This window comes from Nerophis ophidion, linkage group LG19 (assembly GCF_033978795.1).
Source record: "Nerophis ophidion isolate RoL-2023_Sa linkage group LG19, RoL_Noph_v1.0, whole genome shotgun sequence".
Classification (NCBI taxonomy): Eukaryota; Metazoa; Chordata; class Actinopteri; order Syngnathiformes; family Syngnathidae; genus Nerophis; species Nerophis ophidion.
Genome location: NC_084629.1, coordinates 35,756,703 through 35,780,731, shown reverse-complemented (window position 1 = coordinate 35,780,731; position 24,029 = coordinate 35,756,703). Strand labels below are relative to the sequence as shown.

General features: G+C 41.5%; 1 protein-coding gene across 3 annotated transcripts in view; it reads right to left on the bottom strand.

The window, feature by feature from the left end:
* Positions 1-24,029, bottom strand: part of LOC133538344 (dehydrogenase/reductase SDR family member on chromosome X-like) — a 224,860-nt gene that overhangs the window by 3,815 nt on the left and 197,016 nt on the right. For 2 of the 3 annotated variants that reach the window (XM_061879905.1, XM_061879903.1), the window contains exon 7: positions 17,470-17,630. In XM_061879905.1, the coding sequence (XP_061735889.1) occupies positions 17,470-17,630 (161 nt within the window). Of the gene's footprint in view, positions 1-11,034; positions 15,948-16,038; positions 17,631-24,029 lie in introns of those variants that run through there. The other variant, XM_061879904.1, reaches the window with a different exon arrangement.

Below are 24,029 nucleotides of genomic sequence, written 5' to 3'. Positions count from 1 at the left end.
AAAAATCACTTAGGCATCTTCAGAATTTTGTTTTGTGTCCCCATACCGTCAGAGGTCCCCTAAAAGTGACTGTGTAAACAGAACGATGTCCCCGTTAAGGTAGCATTGCCAGAACACACACACACACCAGAGATGTTGCCGATCATTCACAACCCTTACGTAAGACATGTATTCTGACTTGTTAAATACGGCGAGTGAGAGGTGGCTAACAATGCAGCTAATAAGAGTACACTATTCTACATCGTGAAGCTCTCTAAAACAACATCCAAAAAGCGCCAACAATACCCCATTTACATGACCTGACCTGAATATTAACTGGTATTCGTGATGTTATTACGAGTGCTAACGCAGACGGACTGTTTTTAGCCGAGCTAACTAGCTTGTGTTGCCATATTGAGCCTCTGCATCGCCTCTGAGTTGGTGAAAGTTAATTCTAGATGATAAATCTTGCTCTCAACTGGATAGTAGAAGGTTGTGGACATAAACCCCACAAGTTGGTCAACTTTGGCATCCAACTTAGACCCGTAGATGGTGAGAAAGACACGAAAAAACTGTATTTTAACCCCTTTGTGAGGATTATGATGAATTGTTGATGTAAAGAGGGAAGACATAAACATCCCGTCAGTCTTTATCCCAGTGAGAGCAGACAATGTACAGTAAGTAATTGTTTTATTATGTTTGCATATCTTGTTTAGTACTTAGCTATAATGCTACATGATGCTTAGCGTTTGACTAAAGCTGCATATGTTTCGCGCACAGCTTGTAAAACTTGTAGATCATCCTCCTTTTATTCAGGATCAAAAATAGAAGTTTCTGGAACTAGTAGTCTTTGTTGTCTCTTATCAAGTCTGCCATGATTGGTAGTCTTGTTGTTGTTGAAGGGAAAGTGAACGTTGCGATGAGTCAGTGAAATTAATGATCAAAGTATGTAAGTATTACATGTTATCATAAATGTTACTAGATACTACATATATACTTATAGTGCGTATATACAACATTGATGGAATTTTTGGATGTTTTTTAGAGCGCTTTATATGAAAAGACAATCTTATGTGTTTTTGTCTTAAATTAGGATGTGTGAATGATTCCAGGAATTGTAGTTTCCCCTTAAATTAACAGGAAAGTGAAGACAACCTTGTCAAAATACCAGGAAGTTCTGGTGTAAAAAACAAAACATCTTTGAAAATGAAGAGTAGAGTTGGTCCTCATTTAGTGGTCTTTCCTAAGGGATTAATAAGCAATGGTCTATTTTCTAAACCGGTTCCTGATTGGCAATTTTTGCTGCAGTGTTGCCTCATGTCCATGTTTCACAACCTGTACCAGGAACTTCAAATAAATTACCTTCCTATCTGCACTTCGCTTACCGTCTCTGCATACTTGCAACCATGCGTGTTCCTGACACAAACCCTGTACCAAAACAACAATAAGCTACCATATACGTGAGGTGGAATAGTACATTGTCGGGTGTCACTAAACTGCCATTTTTTGGTTGTTTTTCTTTTAACTTAACTTCCGTTACCTCCACAACCTTAAAGACTTGTCGGATTCTGGTGGCGGTGCGCCAAAGAAAAATGAATTGCGACGGAGAAGAGTAGTGGCATGGAATAGTTAATCGCGTGGAGAAGATTTGTCGACAACGTTTACGATGTATTCATCATTTCATTTTACTTTGAAGCACAAAAATGACGATAAAAACATGAACAACCTCAAGTTAAGAGTTCCTCAACTTAAGAGCGTTTTGAGATAAGAGCTGGGACTCGACGAACTGTTAATGTTTTAAGTTTCAAGCAAAAATGTGAGTTAAAAACATTCCCGCCATTTGTTAGCGTAGCAAATGTCAGAGTGAACCCCGTAAGATAAGCCATAAAATATCCGGTTTTACTTGCTAGCATTAGCATATAGCTAGCATTAGCTAATATTTTTTTTCAAGGACAGGGCTAATAATATGATATTCAATAATAAATCAAGGACAACATAAAAGAGCGTGTAGTTGATGTAACCCGACAGATAATATTTAAAGAGCAGACATTTATCCATGAAAATATAGAAAAGCTGCTAATGGTGTGTTTGACTGAAAAGCAGCTGCAAGAAGACACCGTAGAGGTAGTTAATGCTAGAAGTCCTTCCTCCAATAATGCTGTACATTATTATTCCATAACTTCATCCGGTGGCCATGTACTGCTTGCCTGTGTATCGGCTGGGGACATCTCTGCGCTGCTGATCCGCCTCCGCTTGGGATGGTTTCCTGCTGGCTCCGCTATGAACGGGACTCTCGCTGCTGTGTTGGATCCGCTTTGGACTGGACTCTCGCGACTGTGTTGGATCCATTATGGATTGAACTTTCACAGTATCATGTTAGACCCGCTCGACATCCATTGCTTTCCTCCTCTCCAAGGTTCTCCTAGTCATCATTGTCACCGACGTCCCACTGGGTCATTATTGTCACCGATGTCCCACTGGGTGTGAGTTTTCCTTGCCCTTATGTGGGCCTACCGAGGATGTCGTAGTGGTTTGTGCAGCCCTTTGAGACACTAGTGATTTAGGGCTATATCAGTAAACATTGATTGATTGATTGATGGTTTGTGTTAGTGGAACATTATATTGTATTGTTTTTAGTCATCATTTCTCATTTAAAAGTTGCTTTTCTAGTTTTAAAAGGCAAAATTAACAATTTAGTGATTTCTTGTCCAACAATTTTAGTCTTCGTAACACTGTTCATCTGATTTAATTCGTATTTTCATGGCACGGGACTGTCTTTTTTTGTTTTTTGTAATTCATCGAAGATAAGACATTTTTGTGGCTCTGATACATTCCTGGAGTCCGCTGGAGATGCATGTAGCTTTTCAGGGCACCGGTCAAAAACCGTTGAGATGTTTGGAGATCACCCAGTCATATTTTAATTGTCCTTTTGTCAAAGGTCACTCTTCAATCGTTTTGCAAATTATTTCGTTTTCTCCGTGTTTAATCAAAACTCTCCAGTTTTTGCTGGTATCACAATTATTCTTCCTCCCCTTCCAACACAATTAATCGTAAATTCAAATATTACTTTATTAATCAAATTTAATTTTTTGGGGACGTTTTGGAGCTTCTTGCAAGTTCATGTGTTTACCTGATGGTAAGTCGGCTCCTGTTCTTGAGCAATTTGGGCCTATTTCTATTGTCAGAGTTACATATTTGGGAAAAATGTATTCTGTTCATTTTATTATAAACTTCATTTTATTTGGCCCTCAAAGCCTGGAAATAATCTATACATCAATAAAGTACTGTAACTTTTCTTACTAAATGTATTCTTTCTTTTCTATTTTGTCAGAAAAAAACCCACATGTACTCCATTTAATCGCAAATTATGTTAACTTTAATATTGTCTATTTATGCAAAAATATATTATCAAATATTTAAACCATTTTTTAAATATAAATAAATACTAATAATAATGATTTCAAGGCAAGTTTTCCGTGAAATAGTGCAATGTAAAATTAGCAATAGATTCAATGGTGAAATTGTGAAATTTACTGTGGTTTTTACAGCATTTTTTGGGGGATAAATAAAAAAAAAAGTACTTTTTTTTACTGTAAGAAACTGTGGTGCCGTTTTGGCATTTACAGTAATACACCGAAAAATCAACACTTGTTGATTTGCGGTAAAAAAAATAAAAAATTTAAAAAAAACAACAACTGGAAGCTCGGATGCCAAAATTTTAATGTAAAATTGTAGTTTTTTTTATTTACAGTAAAAAATTAAATGTACATTTTACAGTTAAATTATGGCAACATAATTTTATTTATTTTTTTTACCATATAAACAGCAGTATTGTTTTTTTATTTACAGTAAAATACACAACATTTTGAGGTGGAATTATTGCTTACCATTTTAGTTTTAAAACCTCCCAAGTCCCAAGCTTTTTTTAAAATTTCTCATTGCAATTTGGGCTTATTGGACCCTAATTAGAATAGAAAATAAGTATCATCTTTTGATATGATGTACTTAGGCCATAAGTCCACAAACGTGTACTTCATGTTTAGTGACATGCTACTTCTTATTTTTACACTTTTCCCCCCCACATTTGAGTTGAGTTTAAGTTTATTTGGAACATGCAAACATACAACATGATACATCACAATTTCCAGTTTCTCTTTTCAACATGTTCGAAAAGGAGTAGGAAGAAGCAGAGCTTATTTAATCCTACCCCTTTTTTTTTTACATTACAGCTGCTAAAACTTTTGTTCACTTCCGGTTCTCAATGTGATCACGATATACTCCATAAGTAATCACAATAAAAATAAATAAATAAATAATTGGTGTAGTTAGGTTTATTCCATACGATGAGATAAGTAAGATTATTTTGAGAATGAAAGAATGAATGGGTGAATAAATTCGGAATATTTATCTTGGTTCTTCTTGTTTGTACTTTGTAAACATTTCAAATTTGAAGAGTTTCTTGAAGTGGATCATATTAGTACATTGTTTGATTGCTTTGCTTAATCCATTAATTCATTGTATGTTATACTCTTCTGACACCACCAGATGGCAGTATAAGTGTCCACATCAGTGGCCATAAGACCCCAATTCAGTAGTGTACACAATTTTGGGAAATAAATAGTGAAAACCACTTTGACACCTCTGATCTAGAGGATGTTGGCTCTCGGTTCATCTCCTCATATTAGTGTTTCATTGCCATCATGATGATGACTTCTGACATGACAACAATGGATGGAAAGGGTTTCTATCAACAACACCCTGCCAGTCCTAGCTGCTATAGTTGGCTGATGGTGCAGTGGTATTTTAATATGGTTGTGTTCACTTTCCTGATGGTCATATTTCCTTCACAATAATCTAGTAATTATGAGTGCAAAGATGGGGAAACATAAATTGGAAGCCTAGCAAATTAATAAAGCAATCAACATACGGCCACATTAGCTCGCTTTATCATTGCAGGTCTATCAAAGGCTCATTTGACGCTTGAGGAGCTGCCTTGTCATTCAAACCTCACGTTAAGCAACTCTTGTTTGAGCTGAATAACAAAGTGAGGGTTTCTGTGTCCTCTGTCCCATTTTGCTAAAGGTACCCCAAAAGTCCAGAACAAACCGACTCTGTTTCCATGCACTAAATTAGTCTGATTTCCCAAAATGTTTGTATTTTCATACTCCGTGCAGTCTCTTGAACGCAACTATCGGTCGTAGTCCGTCACGTAAATTATTGCGGTAAGTGAAAAGAAGCGTGGGTCAAACAAGCAGATAGGCCCCTCCCACTTCCAAAGACATTCAATTTGTTGATTGGCTAATTGGCAACACTAAACGGTCTCCAGTGTGTGAATGTTGTCGGTCTGTGTAGTCCAGGGTGTAAGGGACAACTGTTCAAAGCTGTTTAAGAAATGTCTTTCTGTCTTGTCATGTCACATTTGACCGTTATTTTGAAGGCTGTGCAAGCGGATATGCTTTTATTGTGCTAGGGAGCTCGAAAATGAAAACGGAAAACGTCACGGTTCGGACGACGCTGTGGTAAAGGTGAAATAGAAATCCAAGGGTTAAAAGGATTCCAGCGCCAGTTGAAAGGGAAACAAGGTCAATTGTTTCCATCTATCCATTTTCTTCCGCTTATCTGAGGTCGGGTCGCAGGGGTATCAGCCTAAGCGGAGAAGTCCAGACTTCCCTCTCCCCAGCCACTTGGTCCAACTCCTAACCGGGGGATCCCGAAGCGTTCCCAGGCCAGCCGGGAGACTTAGTCTTCCCAACCTGTCCTGGGTCTTCCCCCTGGCCTCCTACCGGCCGGACGTGCCCTAAACCTCTCCCTCTCCATCCTGACCAGATGCCCGAACCACCTCATCTGGCTCCTCTCCATGTGGAGGAGGAGCGGCTTTTACTCTGAGCTCGTTCCGGATGACAAAACTTCTCACCCTATCTCTAAGGGAGAGCCCCGCCACTCGACTGAGGAAACTAATTTCGGCCGCTTGTACCCGTGATCTTGTCCCTTCAGTCATAACCCAAAGATCATGACCATAGGTGAGGATGGGAATGCAGATCGACCGGTAAATTGAGAGCCCTGCCTTCTGGCTCAGCTCCTTCTTCACCACAACGTATCGATACAGCGTCCGCATTACTGAAGACGCTGCACCGATCCGCCTGTCGATCGCCTCCACTAGCCTACTCAGTGGCCTAGTGGTTAGAGTGTCCGCCCTGAGATCGGTACGTTGGGAGTTCAAACCCCGGCCGAGTCATACCAAAGACTATAAAAATGGGACCCATTACCTCCGTGCTTGGCACTCAGCATCAAGGGTTGGAATTGGGGTTTAAATCACCACAATGTTCACCTCCCAGGGGGTGAACAAAGGGATGGGTCAAATGCAGAGGACACATTTCACCACACCTAGTATGTGTGTGACAATCATTGGTACTTTAACTTTAACTTTGGGGCAAGATCTCCTCCCCCTGGCCTCCTACCGGTCGGACATGCCCTAAACACCACCTCAGGGAGGCGTCCGGGTTGCATCCTGATTAGATGCCCGAACCACCTCATCTGACTCCTTTCGATGTGGAGGAGCAGCAGCTTTTACTCTGAGCTCCTCCCGGATGACAGAACTTCTCAACCTATCTCTGAGGGAGAGCCCCCGCCACCCAACCGAGGAAACTCATTTCAGCCGCTTGTACCCATGATCTTGTCCCTTCAGTCATAACCCAAAGCCTTTCAGTCATAACCTAAAGATCATGACCATAAGTGGGGATGGGAACGTAAACCGAACGGTAAATTGAGAGCTTCCCCTTCCGGCTCAGCTCCTTTATCACTACAACGGATCGATACAGTGTCTGCATTACTGAAGACAACACACTGATCACCCTGTTGATCTCACGATCCACTCTTCCCTCACTCGTGAACAAGACTCTGAGGTACTTGAACTCCTCTACTTGGGGCAAGATCTCTTCGCCAACCCGAAGACGGCCCTCCACCTTTTTCCGGGTGAGAACCATGGACTTGGAGGTGCTGATTTTAATCCCAGTCACTTCAAACTCGGCTGAAAACCGATCCAGTGAGAGCTGAAGATCCTACCCAGAAGAAGCCACCAGGACCACATTATCTGCAAAAAGCAGAGACCTAATCCTGCAGCCTTTAAACCTGAGCCGCTCAACGCCTTGACTGCGCCTAGAAATTCTGTCCATAAAAGTTATGAACAGAATCAGTGACAAAGGTGACAAACCCTCACTGGAAACGTGTCCGACTTACCACCGGCAATGCGGAACAGGCTCTGACAATGATCATACGTGGACTGGACCGCCGCAATCAGACAGTCCGATACCCCATACTCTCTGAGCACTCCCCACGGGACTTCCCGAGGGACACGGTCGAATGCCTTCTCCAAGTCCACAAAGCACATGTTGACTGGTTGGGCAAACCCCCATGCACCCTCAAGGACCCTGCCGAGAGTATAGAGCCGGTCCACAGTTCCACGACCAGGACGAAAACCACACTGTTCCTTCTGAATCCGAGGTCGGGAAAATTGTTTCCGTTGTCTAATTTGTTTTAAATGTACACACGTTTAATGCTTAAGTACAATGAATTCTAAAGTAGCATTTTTGTTGTAGACTAACTCATTAGCTCTTACGTTGGTCATTGGGCACAGGGTGAAGGATGTACAATAAAGGATCACTTGACCATTAGTTCCAGACCTTATTTCGACTTAGCCACTACACTAAGAACCTATTTCCCTTTCAAGTAGCGCAGGAATCCTTTTAACTGTGAGTTTTCTAGTTCCCCTTTACATACACGCATTACCATAGCGTCGTCCGAACCTTGAGATTGAAAAACCTGCGTTTTTTAAAGACAAAAGTACGCGTTTATTAAGTATCCGTGCTCGTGTGGACATGGCCTCGGGTTTGGGTTGTAGAATGCTTCTTTTGCCTCAAACTATGTGAGAAATCAGACTCATTCATGGCAAGGAAACGTGGTCATTGTCCTTTTGTATCCTGCTGTTTGGAGGACACGCGGCGTATACAAGATGCTGGTCTGAGAGCTGTCCCAAACACGACATCAGCGTGAATAATGGACACGCTTTGTTGAGCACCTGAACACACCACGGCCTAGATTCTCAAGAGAAGGAACTACTCGAAGAACGAAAGGCTGCGTTGATAGCCGTCCTTCTTTCAACGTGTGATTCTGTTCCACGGACAACTGATTTAGAATCTGGAACGGAGGAAAAACTGTTCCATCTTGACAGTCGAGATGTTTGATCACAGTGGTGAAGAACAGAAGTCTTTGTTTGTTGAGATAACTCTGCCTGAAATCTCAATGTGTGTGTTCTTGTATTTCTACCCTTCTTGAGACACCAACAATGAAAAGTAGCTTCCATATGAGGACCGGCGCACAAGTCAGGACCAAAGTCATTGTCCCAATAACATGGCATCTAGTAGAGAATGTCTCACTTGCGCCCCTGGTGGTGAAGTTGATCAAATTTAGGGTGGTGCCAAAAAGGACAGATTTTTCAAATTAAGTGAGTGCCGCTTTTAAAAGTGCTTACCCTCTGGTCAACATATGAAATAACAAGTGTGTGTTAGAAACTGTAATCAAAATTTAGAAAACATGTACGTAGACATACTTTAATAACTTGAAGTAAATAATGAAGATTAAACAAAATTAAATGAGGAAATTCCTGAGGGAATTGTGTGTGAACGCTCGAATGCTGAAGTTGAACTGAAATGCTGACAGAATGTAGTACGGATGTAAGAACAGTTTGAATGTTGGAATGGTTTGAATGTTGAAGAGTTAAAATTTCCAAGAAAACCGGAATTTGGTTTGGAACTTGTCATGATCCGTGGTCCGGATCATGTTTTTGTATTTTCTGTTGGTTTTGGACTCCTTTAGTTCCTGTTTGTTTTGGTTGCCATGGTTACTCATTGTGTTCACCTGTCTCTGATTAGTGCTCGGCCGCTCACCTGCTTCCAGAGCACTAACCAGGGGAATTGTTTAAGCTTGTCTTTGCCAGTCAGTCGGCCTGGCATCATTGTTCCTTTCATGCTCTTTTCTTGAAATAAGTTTTGCTTATTTCATGCGATTGCATAGTTAATTCTATTTGTTTCATGCCATAGTTTAGTGAGGTTTTCATGTCCCTAGTTTAATATTTCATGTCCTAAGTCTTTTCCCTTAGCTTCCCTAGCGAACGGCACACTTTCCTTGTGTTTTGGTTCCTGTCAATTCTGCTGTGTAGGATTAATTAATTATTAAATATGTTCCTCCCTGCTACCCTTGTCCGGAGAAGATCCGTTTGCATCCCGGGAGAACAAACTTCGCAGCATGCTGCGTCCCCCCGTTATGACGGACCTTAGGAAAGTTTTAGTTTGAATGTCCAGGATGAGTGGAATGTGTTGATTTTGGAATGGTTTGAATAGGTTGAAAAATGTGGGAAATGTGCATCATGGAAAAATGTCCAATGTCAATGGGAACATCCTGGAAATTTGGGACTTATGGGAAAAGGGGATTTAAAAAAAATAAATCCTAAATGAACTGAATTGGAGTGAAGTGAATTATATTTATATAGCGCTTTTTCTCTAGTGACTCAAAGCGCTTTTACATAGTGAAATCCAATATCTAAGTTACATTCAAACCAGTGTGGGTGGCACTGGGAGCAGGTGGGTAAAGTGTCTTGCCCAAGGACACAACGGCAGTGACTACGATGGCGGAAGCGGGAATCGAACCTGCAACCCTCAAGTTGCTAGCACGGCCACTCTACCAAATGATCTATACCGCCACATGGTGAGAAAGACACGAAAAGAACACTGTTTTAACCCTTAGTGAGGATTATGATGAATTATTGAGGTAAAGGGGAAGATATAAACATCCCATCAGTCTTTATCCCAGTGAGAGCAGACATCGTACAGTAAGTGATTGTTTTATTATGTAATCTTGTTTAGCACTTAGCAATACTGCTACCGAGCTAAACCGCCCCAAGTGTGCCGTTCGCACGAGAAGCTAAGGGAAAAGACTTAGGACATGAAACATGAAACTAGGGACATGAAAACCTCACTAAACTATGGCATGAAACAAATAGAATTAACTATGAAATCGCATGAAAAAAGCAAGACTTATTTCAAGAAAAGAGCATGAAAGGAACAATGATGCCAGGCCGACTGACTGGCAAAGACAAGCTTAAATCAGTCAATAAATGTTGAAGTAGTAACAGTTCTAATTGAGAAATGGTATTACGGAATTACTGGAATTTCGGGAACACTGGGAAATTTTCCAGTTCAAAAAACAACTTTGTTTTTTGTCCTAATTAACAAGAATGTTTTGACCATGGAATGGTTGAAAACTGTGAAAGGAGTCGTCTCCACAAAAATGGGTCAAAAAATGGGGTTGGAAAAACGGAAATTCTGGCAATTACTGGAATTTTTTCGGAACTTGGAAAAATAATACTTCGAATGCACAGGATGTTGAAGGTGGAATGGTTTGAATCGGTTGAAAAATGTGGAAATGGTGGAAGTCTGAGAAATGGCCAATTCATTTTCATTAGGAAAAATGTCCCGGATCACCTGGAATTCTGGGAATTTTTAGAATTTCTCAAGGGAAAGCCCGCGATTCCCGAATAGGCTGAACAGTGTGAAGATGTAACAGTTTGAATCGGGTGAAAAATGTGAAAGGTAGAGCGCTAAAATCTGGAGAAGATGAAGAATAAGAAGAAAAATCAATGCTTTGGAGCAGGGGTCGGGAACCTTTTTGGCTGAGAGAGCCAAGAATCCAAATATTTTAAAATGTATTTCCGTAAGAGCCATATAATATTTTTTTCAACACTGAACACAACTAGACGCGTGCATTTTTAAGTAAGACCAACATTTCTAGAGTATAATAAGTCTCTTATTCTTTGTAATAACATTGGTATTCTGAAGCTAACTGTGGAAGGGGCGTGGCCTGCGGGCCTGCAGCGCAGCGGGGTGTGCCAGGACCGGCCTCGAAATAAGCGACAGGTGCGTAGATGGCCCACCTGGGCCTTGCTATCTAGTCACCTGTCGCTCTGTTATAAGCAGCAGCCAGGAGGAGAGACAGGGTTGCGAGCGAGAACGAAAGAGAAAAAGACAACTGCTGGAAACTATTGAAAAATAAAACAATATTGTAACCCTGAAACAGGCTCTCATGTCGGTGCTTGGTGGTGTGAAGAACCCCCAGGAGGGCAAGCCCCACACTAACCAATAATAAATAAATAACTTCTTACCATTAACACAACTTCTTGAACAGGTGCGGTAGGAAACGGATGGATGAATTAAAAATACATGAGAATGTTTTATATTTTCAACATTATTTTTAACACTGATTACAAGTGGAATTATTCATTACTTATCGTGTTAAGCAAAGTCAGCTCAGATTTATCCAAGAGCCAGATGCAGTCATCAAAAGAGCCACATCTGGCTCTAGAGCCATAGGTTCCCTACCCCTGCTTTGGAGCGTTCACACAATAAACAGAGCACTCACAAGGGGGCGCTAATTAGGGCTGGGCGATATGGCCTTTTATCATTTTGTTATTTACGAAAAATGTGGAAGGAGGAGAATAATAATAATAATAAGAATAAATAGTGGAATTTTGGTGTACAAAACCATATGTGTGAATGTTCTGGAGCATTCACACAATTACAAACAAAAAAAATAAATAAAAGTAAATAAAATTAACTAAAATCTTGCCCTTTTTTATCTTTGGATAGAATGTATATATTACTAATTATATACAAATCTTTATGCATCTACAAAGGGTGGTCCTAAAGAGGTAGGCGTTTTTCGCAGGTCCCAAGAAGGTCCGAAATACAAGAAAGTGTGTGTGTGTGCAGCAGGTGGAGCGCCAGTCTCACACCCACAATGCATTGGGAGCAGCGGGGAACCAATCACAGAATGATCATTGGAAAAAAAAAAAGAACTGCTTTTTTATGTTTGCTACTAACTTTTAAGGTCCGACTATGGTTGTGCAAGACATGAACGTGGAGTGGATTCGGAGCTCCGGTTCTTGGCGTCTTACCCAATTGATCTTTTCCCTTTTTTTTTCTCGGCCTCAGAGAAAATCCTGGTTTGGGAAAATAGCGTTTCGCTAAAACAAAACGGCTTTTCCAAAAGAGGAGGGAGGGGCGGGAGGGATTATTCCCCCCAAAATACCCGACTTTCTATATTTAGTTGCAGCTCAAACAGCAGTAGAGCAGTCAGTGTGAAGGTCTGACAGTGGGAGGGTTTCCACGCATGAAGGCAGGAGGTCCAAAGAAGAACTAAAACAGGGGTGTCCAAACTAATGAGGAATGTGGCCCACAATGTGCTTCCCACGTCATGGTTGCAAGTTTCCAACCACCTTATGGACAGCATTATGACCATAAATTGCACTTTGAAGTGTACACACCACAGCCATTTTACATAAGACCCAATCCAAACAATCTTTAACATTAGTTAACCGGGTTAATGACCATAAATTGCACTTTGACATGCACACAGCACAGCATTTTTACTTATGACCCAATCCAAACAACCTTTAACATTAGTTAACCGGGTCAATGACCATAAATTGCACTTTGAAGCGTACACACCAAAGTTTTTTTTAAATACAACCCAATCTGAACAACCTTTAGCATTAGTTAATCGGATAAATGACCATGAATCGGATTTTGAAGTGTACACGGCACAGCATTTTTACATACGACCCAATCCAAACAACCTTTAACATTAGTTAACCGGGTTAATGACAATAAATTGCACTTTTACATGCACAAAGCCAGCATTTTTACCTATGACCCAATCCAAACAACCTTTAACATTAGTTAATCGGGTTAATGACCATAAAAGTTGCACTTTCAAGTGTACACGGCACAGCATATTTATATACGACCCAATCCAAACAACCTTTAACATTAGTCAATCAGGTTAATTAACATAAATAGGACTTTGAAGTGTACACAGCACAGCATTCGTACTTATGACCCAATCCAAACAACTTTAAAATTTAGTTCATCAGGTTAATGACCACAAATTGCAATTTGCAATTTTACTCATGACCCAATCCAAATAACTTTTGAATTTAGTTAATCAGGTTAATGACCATAAATTGCACTTTGAAGTGTACACACCACAGCAATTTTACATACGACCCAATCCAAACAACCTTTAACATTAGTTAACCGGGTTAATGACCATAAATTGCACTTTGACATGCACACAGCACAGCATTTTTACTTATGACCCAATCCAAACAACCATTAACATTAGTTAACCAGGTCAATGACCATAAATTGGACTTTGAAGTGTACACACCAAAGTTTTCTTTTACATAAGACCCAATCTAAACATCCTTTAACATTAGTTAGTCAGGTTAATGACCATAAATTGCACTTAGACGTTCACACAGCACAGCATTTTTAGCTATGACCCAAATTCAAACAACCTTTAAATTTAGTTAATTGGGTTAATGACCATAAATTGCACGTTGAAGTGTACACACCAAAGTTTTTTTTACATACGACCCAATCTAAACAACCTTTAGCATTAGTTAATCGGGTAAATGACCATGAATCGGACTTTGAAGTGTACGCGGCACAGCATTTTTACATACGACCCAATCCAAACAACCTTTAACATTAGTTAACCGGGTTAATGACCATAAATTGCACTTTTACATGTATACAACACAGCATTTTTACTTATGACCCAATCCAAACAACCTTTAACATTAGTTAACCGGGTTAATGACCATAAATTGCACTTTGACATGCACACAGCACAGCATTGTTACTTATGACCCAATCCAAACAACCTTTAACGTTAGTTAATCGGGTTAATGACCATAAAAGTTGCACTTTCAAGTGTACACGGCACAGCATATTTATATACGACCCAATCCAAACAACCTTTAACATTAGTCAATCAGGTTAATTAACATAAATAGGACTTTGAAGTGTACACAGCACAGCATTCGTACTTATGACCCAATCCAAACAACTTTAAAATTTAGTTCATCAGGTTAATGACCACAAATTGCAATTTGCAATTTTACTCATGACCCAATCCAAATAACTTTTGAATTTAGTTAATCAGGTTAATGACCATAAATTGCACTTTGAAGTGTACACACCACAGCAATTTTACATACGACCCAATCCAAACAACCTTTAACATTAGTTAACCGGGTTAATGACCATAAATTGCACTTTGACATGCACACAGCACAGCATTTTTACTTATGACCCAATCCAAACAACCATTAACATTAGTTAACCAGGTCAATGACCATAAATTGGACTTTGAAGTGTACACACCAAAGTTTTCTTTTACATAAGACCCAATCTAAACATCCTTTAACATTAGTTAGTCAGGTTAATGACCATAAATTGCACTTAGACGTTCACACAGCACAGCATTTTTAGCTATGACCCAAATTCAAACAACCTTTAAATTTAGTTAATTGGGTTAATGACCATAAATTGCACGTTGAAGTGTACACACCAAAGTTTTTTTTACATACGACCCAATCTAAACAACCTTTAGCATTAGTTAATCGGGTAAATGACCATGAATCGGACTTTGAAGTGTACGCGGCACAGCATTTTTACATACGACCCAATCCAAACAACCTTTAACATTAGTTAACCGGGTTAATGACCATAAATTGCACTTTTACATGTATACAACACAGCATTTTTACTTATGACCCAATCCAAACAACCTTTAACATTAGTTAACCGGGTTAATGACCATAAATTGCACTTTGACATGCACACAGCACAGCATTGTTACTTATGACCCAATCCAAACAACCTTTAACGTTAGTTAATCGGGTTAATGACCATAAATTGCACTTTGACATGCACACAGCACAGCATTTTTACTTATGACCCAATCCAAACAACCTTTAACATTAGTTAATCGGGTTAATGACCATAAAAGTTGCACTTTCAAGTGTACACGGCACAGCATATTTATATACGACCCAATCCAAACAACCTTTAACATTAGTCAATCAGGTTAATTAACATAAATAGGACTTTGAAGTGTACACAGCACAGCATTCGTACTTATGACCCAATCCAAACAACTTTAAAATTTAGTTCATCAGGTTAATGACCACAAATTGCAATTTGTAATTTTACTCATGACCCAATCCAAATAACTTTTGAATTTAGTTAATCAGGTTAATGACCATAAATTGCACTTTGAAGTGTACACACCACAGCAATTTTACATACGACCCAATCCAAACAACCTTTAACATTAGTTAACCGGGTCAATGACCATAAATTGCACTTTGAAGGGTACACACCGAAGTTTTTTTTTTTACATAAGACCCTATCTAAACATCCTTTAACATTAGTTAGTCAGGTTAATGACCATAAATTGCACATAGACATGCACACAGCACAGCATTTTTAGCTATGACCCAAATTCAAACAACCTTTAAATTTAGTTAATTGGGTTAATGACCATAAATTGCACATTGAAGTGTACACACCAACGTTTTTTTTTACATACGACCCAATCTAAACAACTTTTAACATTACTTAATCGGGTAAATGACCATAAATTGGACTTTGAAGTGTACACGGCACAGCATTTTTACATACGACCCAATCCAAACAACCTTTAACATTAGTTAACCAGGTTAATGACCATAAATTGCACTTTGACGTGCACACAGCACAGCATTTTTACTTATGACCCAATCCAAACAACCTTTAACATTAGTTAACCGGGTCAATGACCAAAAATTGCACTTTGAAGTGTACACGGCACAGCATTTTTACATATGACCCAATCCAAACAACTTTTAAATTTAGTTAATTAGGTTAATGACCATACATTGCACATTGAAGTGTACACACCAAAGTTTTTTTTTACATACGACCCAATCTAAACAACCTTTAACATTAGTTAATCGGGTAAATGACCATAAATCGGACTTTGAAGTGTACACGGCACATCATTTTTACATATGACCCAATCCAAACAACCTTTAACATTAGTTAACCGGGTTAATGACCATAAATTGCATTTTTACATGTACACAGCCAGCATTTTTACCTATGGCCCAATCCAAACAACCTTTAACATTAGTTAATCGGGTTAATAACCATAAGATTGCATTTTGAAGTGTACACATCAAAGTTTTTTTTTTACATAAGACCCAATCCAAACATCCTTTAACATTAGTTAGTCAGGTTAATGACCATAAATTGCACATAGACGTTCACACAGCACAGCATTTTTAGCTATGACCCAAATTCAAACAACCTTTAAATTTAGTTAATTGGGTTAATGACCATAAATTGCACGTTGAAGTGTACACACCAAAGTTTTTTTTACATACGACCCAATCTAAACAACCTTTAACATTAGTTAATCGGGTAAATGACCATAAATCGGACTTTGAAGTGTACACGGCACAGCATTTTTACATACGACCCAATCCAAACAACCTTTAACATTAGTTAACCGGGTTAATGACCATAAATTGCACTTTTACATGTACACAGCCAGAATTTTTACCAATGACCCAATCCAAACAACCTTTAACATTAGTTAATCTGGTTAATGACCACAAATCGCACTTTGAAGTGTACACGGCACAGCATTTTTACATATGACCCAATCCAAACAACCTTTAACATTTCTTAACCGGGTTTATGACCATAAATTGCAGTTTGAAGTGTATACGGCACAGCATTTTTACATATGACCCAATCCAAACAACTTTCAAATTTAGTTCATCAGGTTCATTAACATAAATTTCACTCTGAAGTGCACACAGCACAGCATTTTTACCTATGGCCCAATCCAAACAACCTTTCTCCACCCGTGGCGCAAAAAAAACCAACACAGAAAGTCAACACGCATGGTTCCACGTAACACAACCTTTGTGGATATTATAAAAAAAAAAGTCCAAACACAACACATAATTCAGAATGACACCCATTTAAATTCCCCTGCAATGCATGATGGGAAAAAAGCAAACAAAACTCTCTGCTTTCTTCTGATTGATTATAAAACTTTAAGGAGGCGGTCACGGAAGTAAACAAAGTTGGAGTCGAACTTCCACATACTCTTAATATCCAATTATAATAATTATTTGTATTATTATTATTCTAATAATATAACTGGACACCCCTGCACCGGAAAGTGCTGCCAGTAAAGTAGGCGACATCTTGAGAGGATGGAAGAACTGCGGAGGTGATGACATCATCCCCGCGTGCTTGAGGATCGCATTGAGAAGAGGTTTTTGTCGACATACTCCCAGGACGTTAAGGCAGGCGTCAGGGCATCAACCTCCTCAGTCCTTCACGGAACTCACAGTGAAAAAAAGTTCATTTCATCCAGTCTAGCCCTTTTTTTTGTTTGTTTGTTTGTGGCGAGACTGAAGCAAAAAGGTCCGTCTTTAACCCATCCGGTCCGCGAGGGGGGAGGGGGTTGTGAGATTGTCAAGGTAAACTGCAACAACGGAATAAACACGGCTGTCGGTGCTACTGGGACAAAAACCTGTGGCTGGTTTCCCAAAGGAGGCGCTGCGTCCGAGGGTCGGAGGCCGGAGGCGCGGTCCTCTCCCGGCGCCCGTTGGCCCAGTAGCCTGCGCCGCAGTCCTCCTCCAGTGCTGGTGACAGAGCGGCGTACAAGACGGTGGCGGCCGCCTCGGCAGGAGTCTGTGGAAATAAATAACCCGATTAATTGACGGGATTCACCTGGAAATATTGACTAAGTTTACTAAGTTAAAGTACCAATGATTGTCACACGTACAAACAAGGTGCGGCCAAATTATTCTCTGCATTTGACCCATCACCCTTGATCACCCCCTGGGAGGCGGAGGGAGGAGGGAGCAGCAGCGTGTGCCACGCCCGGGAGTCATTTTTGGTGATTTAACCCCCAATTCTCGATGCTGAGTGCCAAGCAGGGAAGAAATGGGGCCCATTTTTATAGTCTTTGGTATGACCCGGCCGGGATTTGAACTCACAACCTACCAATCACAGGGCGGACACTCTAACCACTAGGCCACTGAGTAGGTGGGGGTCTATGGGGGTCTGGTGGGCGTCAAGCCTCTTTACCCCCCCGTGGATGGCTTGTCAGAAGTGGGGTGACCTTGAAAGCAGCCCATTTTTTGTCTTTGGTATGACTTGGCCGGGGTTTGAACTCACAAGCTACCCATCTCAGGGCGGACACTCTAACCACTAGGTCACCGAGTAGGCGGGGGTCTGGTGGGCATCAAGCCTCTTGGCCCCCTATGAATGGCTTGTCAGAAGTGGGGTGACCTTGCAAGCAATTAATTATGGGCATGCGGAAATGCAAGCAGCCCCTTTTTATAGTCTTTGGTATGACTTGGCCGGGGTTTGAACTCACAAGCTACCCATCTCAGGGCGGACACTCTAACCACTAGGTCACCGAGTAGGCGGGGGTCTGGTGGGCATCAAGCCTCTTGGCCCCCTATGAATGGCTTGTCAGAAGTGGGGTGACCTTGTAAGCAATTAATTATGGGCATGCGGAAATGCAAGCAGCCCGTTTTTACAGTCTTTGGTACCACTCACAACCTACCCATTTCAGGGCGGGTACTCTAACCACAAGGCCACCGAGGAGGTGGGGGTTCTATGGGTGTCTGGTGGGCGTCAAGCCTCTTGGCCCCCCTATAGATGGCTTGTCAGAAGTGGGGTGATGTTGCAAGCAATTAATTATGGGCCTGCTGCATTGCAAGCAGCCCATTTTTACTCGGCCGGGGTTTGAACTCACAACCTACCCATCTCAGGTCGGACATTCTAACCACTAGGCCATTGAGTAAGTGGGGGTATATGGGGGTCTGGTGGGCATCAAGCCTCTTGGCGCCCCATGGATGGCTTGTCAGAAGTGGAGTGACGTTGCAAGTAATCAATCATGGGCCTGCAACAATGCAAGCAGCTAATTTTTACATTTTTACAGTCTTTGGTATGACTCGGCCGGGGTTTGAACTCACAACATACCCATCTCAGGGCGGACACTCTAACCACTAGGCCACCGAGGAGGTGGGGGTTCTATGGGTGTCTGGTGGGCGTCAAGCCTCTTGGCCCCCCTATAGATGGCTTGTCAGAAGTGGGGTGACGTTGCAAGCAATTAATTATGGGCCTGCTGCATTGCCAGCATCCCCTTTTTACTCGGCCGGGGTTTGAACTCACAACCTACCCATCTCAGGTCGGACATTCTAACCACTAGGCCACTGAGTAAGTGGGGGTATATGGGGGTCTGGTGGGCATCAAGCCACTTGTCGCCCCATGGATGGCTTGTCAGAAGTGGAGTGACGTTGCAAGTAATCAATTATGGGCCTGCAAAAATGCAACCAGCTCATTTTTACATTTTTACAGTCTTTGGTATGACTCGGCCGGGGTTTGAACTCACAAGCTACCCATCTCAGGGTGGACACTCTAACCACTAGGTCACCGAGTAGGCGGGGGGCTGGTGGGCATCAAGCCTCTTGGCCGCCTATGAATGACTTGTCAGAAGTGGGGGGACCTTGCAAGCAATTAATTATGGGCCTGATGCAATGCAAGCAGCCCATTTTTATAGTCTTTGGTATGACTTGGCCGGGGTTTGAACTCACAACCTACCCATCTCAGGGCTGACACTCTAACCACTAGGTCACCAAGTAGGCGGGGGTCTGGTGGGCATCAAGCCTCTTGGCCCCCTATGAATGGCTTGTCAGAAGTTGGGTGACCTTGCAAGCAATTAATTATGGGCCTGCTGCAATGCAAGCAGCCCATTTTTATAGTCTTTGGTATGACTTGGCCGGGGTTTGAACTCACAAGCTACCCATCTCAGTGCAGGCACTCTAACCACTAGGTCACCAAGTAGGCGAGGGTCTGGTGGGCAACCAGCCTCTTGGCCCCCTATGAATGGCTTGTCAGAAGTGGGGTGACCTTGCAAGCAATTAATTATGGGCAAGCGGAAATGCAAGCAGCCCTTTTATACAGTCTTTGGTACCACTCACAACCTACCCATCTCAGGGCGGACACTCTAAACACTAGGCCACCGAGTAGGTGGGGGTTCTATGGGTGTCTGGTGGGCGTCAAGCCTCTTGGTCCCCTATGAATGGCTTGTCAGAAGTGGGGTGACGTTGCAAGCAATTAATTATGGGCATGCGGAAATCCAAGCAGCCCATTTTTATAGTCTTTGGTATGACTCAACCGGGGTTTGAACTCAAAACCTACCCATCTCAGGGCGGACACTCTAACCACTAGGCCACTAAGTAGGTGGGGGTCTATGGGGGTCTGGTGGGTGTCAAGCCTCTTGACCCCCCCGTTGATGGCTTGTCAGAAGCGGGGTGACCTTGCAAACAATTAATTATGGGCCTGCTGAAATGCTAGAAGCGCATTTGTATAGTCTTTGGTATGACTTGGCCGGGGTTTGAACTCACAACCTACTCATCTCAGGTCGGACACTCTAACCACTAGGTCACCGAGTAGGCGAGGGTCTGCTGGGCATCAAGCCTCTTGGCCCCCTATGAATGGCTTGTCAAAAGTGGGGTGACATTGCAAGCAATTAATTATGGGCATGCGGAAATGCAAGCAGCCCATTTTTATAGTCTTTGGTACCACTCACAACCTACCCATCTCAGGGCGGATACTCTAACCACTAGGCCACAGAGTAAGTGGGGGTTCTATGGGTGTCTGGTGAGCGTCAAGCCTCTTGGTCCCCTATGGATGGCTTGTCAGAAGTGGGGATACATTGCAAGCAATTAATTATGGGCATGCGGAAATCCAAGTAGCCCATTTTTATAGTCTTTGGTATGACTCGGCCGGGATTTAAACTCAAAACCTACCCATCTCAGGGCGGACACTCTAACCACTAGGCCACTGGGTAGGTGGGGGTCTATGGGGGTCTGGTGGGTGTCAAGCCTCTTGGCCCCCCATGGATGGCTTGTCAAAAGTGGGGTAACGTTGCAAGCAATTAACTATGGGCCTGCTGCAATGCTAGCAGCCCATTTTTACTCGGCCGGGGTTTGAACTCACAACCTACCCATCTCAGGGCAGACATTCTAACCACTAGGCCACTGTGTAGGTGGGGGTATAGGTGGGTCTGGTGGGCATCAAGCCTCTTGGCGCCCCATGGATGGCTTGTCAGAAGTGGAGTGACGTTGCAAGCAATCAATTATGGACCTGCTGCAATGCAAGCAGCCCATTTTTATAGTCTTTGGTATGACTTGGCCGGGGTTTGAACTCACAACCTACCCATCTCAGGGCTGACACTCTAACCACTTGGTCACCGAGTAGGCGGGGGTCTGGTGGGCATCAAGCCTCTTGGCCCCCTATGGACGGCTTGTCAGAAGTTGGGTGACGTTGCAAGCAATTAATTATGGGCATGCGGAAATCTAAGCAGCCCATTTTATAAGTCTTTGGTATGACTCGGACGGGGTTTGAACTCACGACCTACCCATCTCAGGGCGGACACTCTAACCACTAGGCCACTGAGTAGGTGGGGGTATACGGGGATCTGGTGGGCATCAAGCCTTTTGGCGCCCCATGGATGGCTTGTCAGAAGTGGAGTGACGTTGCAAGTAATCAATTATGGGCCTGCTGCAATACAAGCAGCCCATTTTGATAGTCTTTGGTATGACTTGGCCAGGGTTTGAACTCACAACCAACCCATCTCAGGGCTGACACTCTAACCACTTGGTCACCGAGTAGGCGGGGGTCTGGTGGGCATCAAGCCTCTTGGCCCCCTATGGACGGCTTGTCAGAAGTGGGGTGACGTTGCAAGCAATTAATTATGGGCATGCGGAAATCTAAGCAGCCCATTTTAGAAGTCTTTGGTATGACTCGGCCGGGGATTGAACTCACGACCTACCCATCTCAGGGCAGACACTCTAACCACTAGGCCACTGAGTAGGTGGGGGTATATGGGGATCTGGTGGGCATCAAGCCTTTTGGCGCCCCATGGATGGCTTGTCAGAAGTGGAGTGACGTTGCAAGTAATCAATTATGGGCCTGCTGCAATGCAAGCAGCCCATTTTATTATTGCTGATACTTCAACTTTTATTATAGTTCCGCGCGTTTCTCTCACGTCTAATACGAGACGTCAAATGTTTGGTTTTGGCTGGATGGCCACCGGAAGGAGGCGAGCGCCATCGGCTTTCCTCCATTAAAGCGGATGGCTGTTAGAATAATTATGTGTAAGTTATCACACAACTTTAATATGCTTAAAGGCTGTTGCTATAGTTATTAGCTATTGTGCTCAAGCTGTACTTTTTCTATCTGTGCAAGGACAAAACTTCTTGTCTAAGGGGTGGCCACAGCCGCAGATGTTATCTTTGTTCTAGCCCTCTAAGAGCCAAGGACTTCAACGCAGATAAGACGACAGCACGCAGACGAAGCAGAGACAAGGCGAAATCACAAGGCCCCCAGCACATTCCGTCACGTATTGTGCTTACTGGACCTGCTTTAACATTTGTTATTGTTTTTGTTGGAGGGAAAGTGAGTGCGTTTGTGAAATTAATACGCCGCAGTATGCTTAAATAATTCAAAATATGTAAATATTACATGTTATTATGAATGTTACTAGATACTACATATATCCTTTGACTCCATTATTAGCTGACTTTTGTTAGCATTTATTCATGAGGTAGAATGCATAAAAAAATAACATGTGTTATTGTTGTTGGTGGGAAAGTGAATGCGTCTGTGAAATTAATACGCCACAGTATGCTTAAATAATTCAAAATATGTAAATATTACATGTTATTATGAATGTTACTAGATACTACATATATACTTACAATGTGTATATAAAACATTGATGGAGGTTTTTGGATGTTTTTCGAAAATCTTGTAGGGGGTATAGAGTGACTCCTTTTGACTCCATTATTAGCTGACTTTTGTTAGCATTTATTTACAAAGTAGAATGCATTAAAAAATAACAACATATGTTATTGTTGTTGTTGGAGGGAAAGTGAATGCGTCTGTGAAATTAATACACCGCAGTATGCTTAAATAATTCAAAATATGTAAATATTACATGTTATTATGAATGTTACTAGATACTACATATATCCTTTGACTCCATTATTAGCTGACTTTTGTTAGCATTTACTTACGAGGTAGAATGCATAAAAAATAACAACGTGTTATTGTTGTTGTTGAAGGGAAAGTGAATGTGTCTGCGAAATTAATACACCGCAGTATGCTTAAATAATTCCAAATATGTAAATATTACATGTTATTATGAATGTTACTAGATACTACATATATACTTACAGTGTGTATATAAAACATTGATGGAGGTTTTTGGATGTTTTTTCGAAAATCTTGAAGGGGAGTATAGAGTGACTCCTTTTGACTCCATTATTAGCTGACTTTTGTTAGCATTTATTTACAAGGTAGAATGCATAAAAAATAACAACATGTGTTATTGTTGTTGTTGAAGGGAAAGTGAATGCGTCTGTGAAATTAATACGCCGCAGCACGCTTAAATAATTCAAATTATATAAATATTACATGTTATTATGAATGTTACTAGATACTACATATATCCTTTGACTCCATTATTAGCTGACTTTTGTTAGCATTTATTTACAAGGTAGAATGCATAAAAAATAACAACGTGTTATTGTTGTTGTTGAAGGGAAAGTGAATGCGTCTGTGAAATTAATACACCGCAGTATGCTTAAATAATTCCAAATATATAAATATTACATGTTATTACGAATGTTACTAGATACTACATTTTTTTCAACATACTTTTAACTTTTTTTTTTTTTTTAGGGCGGTATAGAGTGACTCCTTTTGACTCCATTATTAGCTGACTTTTGTTATCAATCAATCAATCAATGTTTACTTATATAGCCCTAAATCACTAGTGTCTCAAAGGGCTGCACAGACCACCACGACATCCTCGGTAGGCCCACATAAGGGTAAGGAAAACTCACACCCAGTGGGACATCGGTGACAATAATGACCCAGTGGGATGTCGGTGACAATGATGACTATGAGAACCTTGGAGAGGAGGAAAGCAATGGACGTCGAGCGGGTCTAACATGATACTGTGAAAGTTCAATCCACAATGGATCCAACATAGTCGCGAGAGTCCAG